The 1,562-nt window shown below is 38.6% G+C and overlaps 1 protein-coding gene across 2 annotated transcripts in view; it reads left to right on the top strand.

Annotated features, from left to right (window-relative positions):
* The first annotated feature begins 487 nt into the window (after window positions 1–487).
* The window catches only part of rock1 (Rho-associated, coiled-coil containing protein kinase 1), a 30,694-nt gene continuing 29,619 nt past the window's right edge, over window positions 488–1,562 (top strand). For both annotated transcript variants that reach the window (XM_014029385.1, XM_014029379.1), the window contains exon 1: window positions 488–1,313. In XM_014029385.1, coding sequence (XP_013884839.1) covers window positions 1,221–1,313 — 93 coding nt within the window. In that variant the 5' untranslated portion in view covers window positions 488–1,220. The remainder of the gene's footprint in view (window positions 1,314–1,562) is intronic.

Consider the following 1,562-nt stretch of genomic DNA (forward strand, 5'->3'; position numbering starts at 1 on the left):
AGTAGTTTTCTTTTATTTTGCTTGTTTTTTCATCTTATTGATTGATTGACGATGCCTTTATTGTCAWTGTAAGGAGCACAATTAACTTACATTTAAGAACACCATTCAAGAAGTCACACACACGATAAAAATATTCAATATTATTCTAAATGTTCAACAAACAAGTTAAGTTATTGATTAGGTTATGTGTTATTCCTCCCATGTTTTTATTAACGTTTACGGTCAGTGACAACAGGATTAAAAGTAATTGTGTCAAAGTGTGGGAAATGTATTGATCATAAATGTAAATGAAGAATTAGTTCTTGTATCCCACAAAAATAGTTTTTTTTTATAAAACAGGGCGAAAAAAACAAATTTTGAGGACAGAAAAAACACAAACTTGTGAGATTTTAATGTTTACGCTAAATTATTTGAGAATTGCTTCTGTGAATCCTTCCATTGCGGACTCAGCGTAGCGCATGCGCAGTGCGTGACATTTTGAAGCAGCTTCTCCGGGGTGTTTGAACAGGAAGGCGGACATGTTGGCCGAGCTGTGTGAGAAATTTGTGCACAGTATGCGATTGTTTTCCGAAAACTAACATACATCATACTTGATTTTTAATTTATATTATTTTTTAGTGTTACCAGCGTTTGGACGGGGAACAGTCATTGACAGTGCACGGGACGTAGCGGAAGGACTACCGTAAACGTAGAAGCGACTCCGTGTTTAAACTTCGAAATTTGGAAGAAGCAGAAGTTTTTTTCGCCACTACTTCTACTTTTGAGCTGTCAAATTGTCGTTTTCTGCAAAGGGCCTGGCACAGATAAAGGGACGGTCCAGGATTAGTCATTTCTCCAAACTGCTTATTTTCAAGAAGATATTATAGAGACTTTTTAATTGCCTTTTGTTTAAACGTTTTAAGTCCTTAACCTCCTCAGTCAGTGGCATCCTGCGGAGGTTGTCTAATCTGTCGCCGCATTTATCTTTGACACTGAAGTTGTTTGCCGCTCATACGGAGACAAACATCTTCCGACGTCGAAAATGTGGAATGTTGAGTGCGACCTCAACGCCTTCATTGTCTGTGAAAACTCGGGGACGACGATGCATTTTCTTTGAAGTGAGGTGTAAAGTTCACACGAAGAAAGGGACGTTTGGCTAGCTAAAAGCTAGCTAGCTGCCTCGCCAGTGAGCTGTTTTTGTTTATAATAACCCAACGTCGGGACTGAGTTTTGACAGCAAAATGTCTTCAGCCGAAAGTATGGTGGCTCGATTTGAAACRATCGATGCCATGTTGCAAGACCCCCAGTCGGAAATAAACACGGATTGTCTACTGGTAAGTTTTTAGCTTGTTAGCTGAAAGCCAGGTAGCTAACGCCATTCGGGGTCAGTCTACTCCTTGGAACAGCAATTCTTTCTAAGACAAATAGTTTGTCTTGTGTTATTAAGACACTTTTGGTATTTTTTTTTATGTTTTCCTTTGGGTTGTTTTATGGGTGCCATATCTTAACATTTCCATGTCACTGTCTTTATGCTTGTTCTGCATCAGTCCAGTTTTAATGTGTTTGACTTTTTTGTTGTCATA

Source organism: Austrofundulus limnaeus, unplaced genomic scaffold (assembly GCF_001266775.1).
Source record: "Austrofundulus limnaeus strain Quisiro unplaced genomic scaffold, Austrofundulus_limnaeus-1.0 Scaffold6, whole genome shotgun sequence".
Classification (NCBI taxonomy): domain Eukaryota; kingdom Metazoa; phylum Chordata; class Actinopteri; order Cyprinodontiformes; family Rivulidae; genus Austrofundulus; species Austrofundulus limnaeus.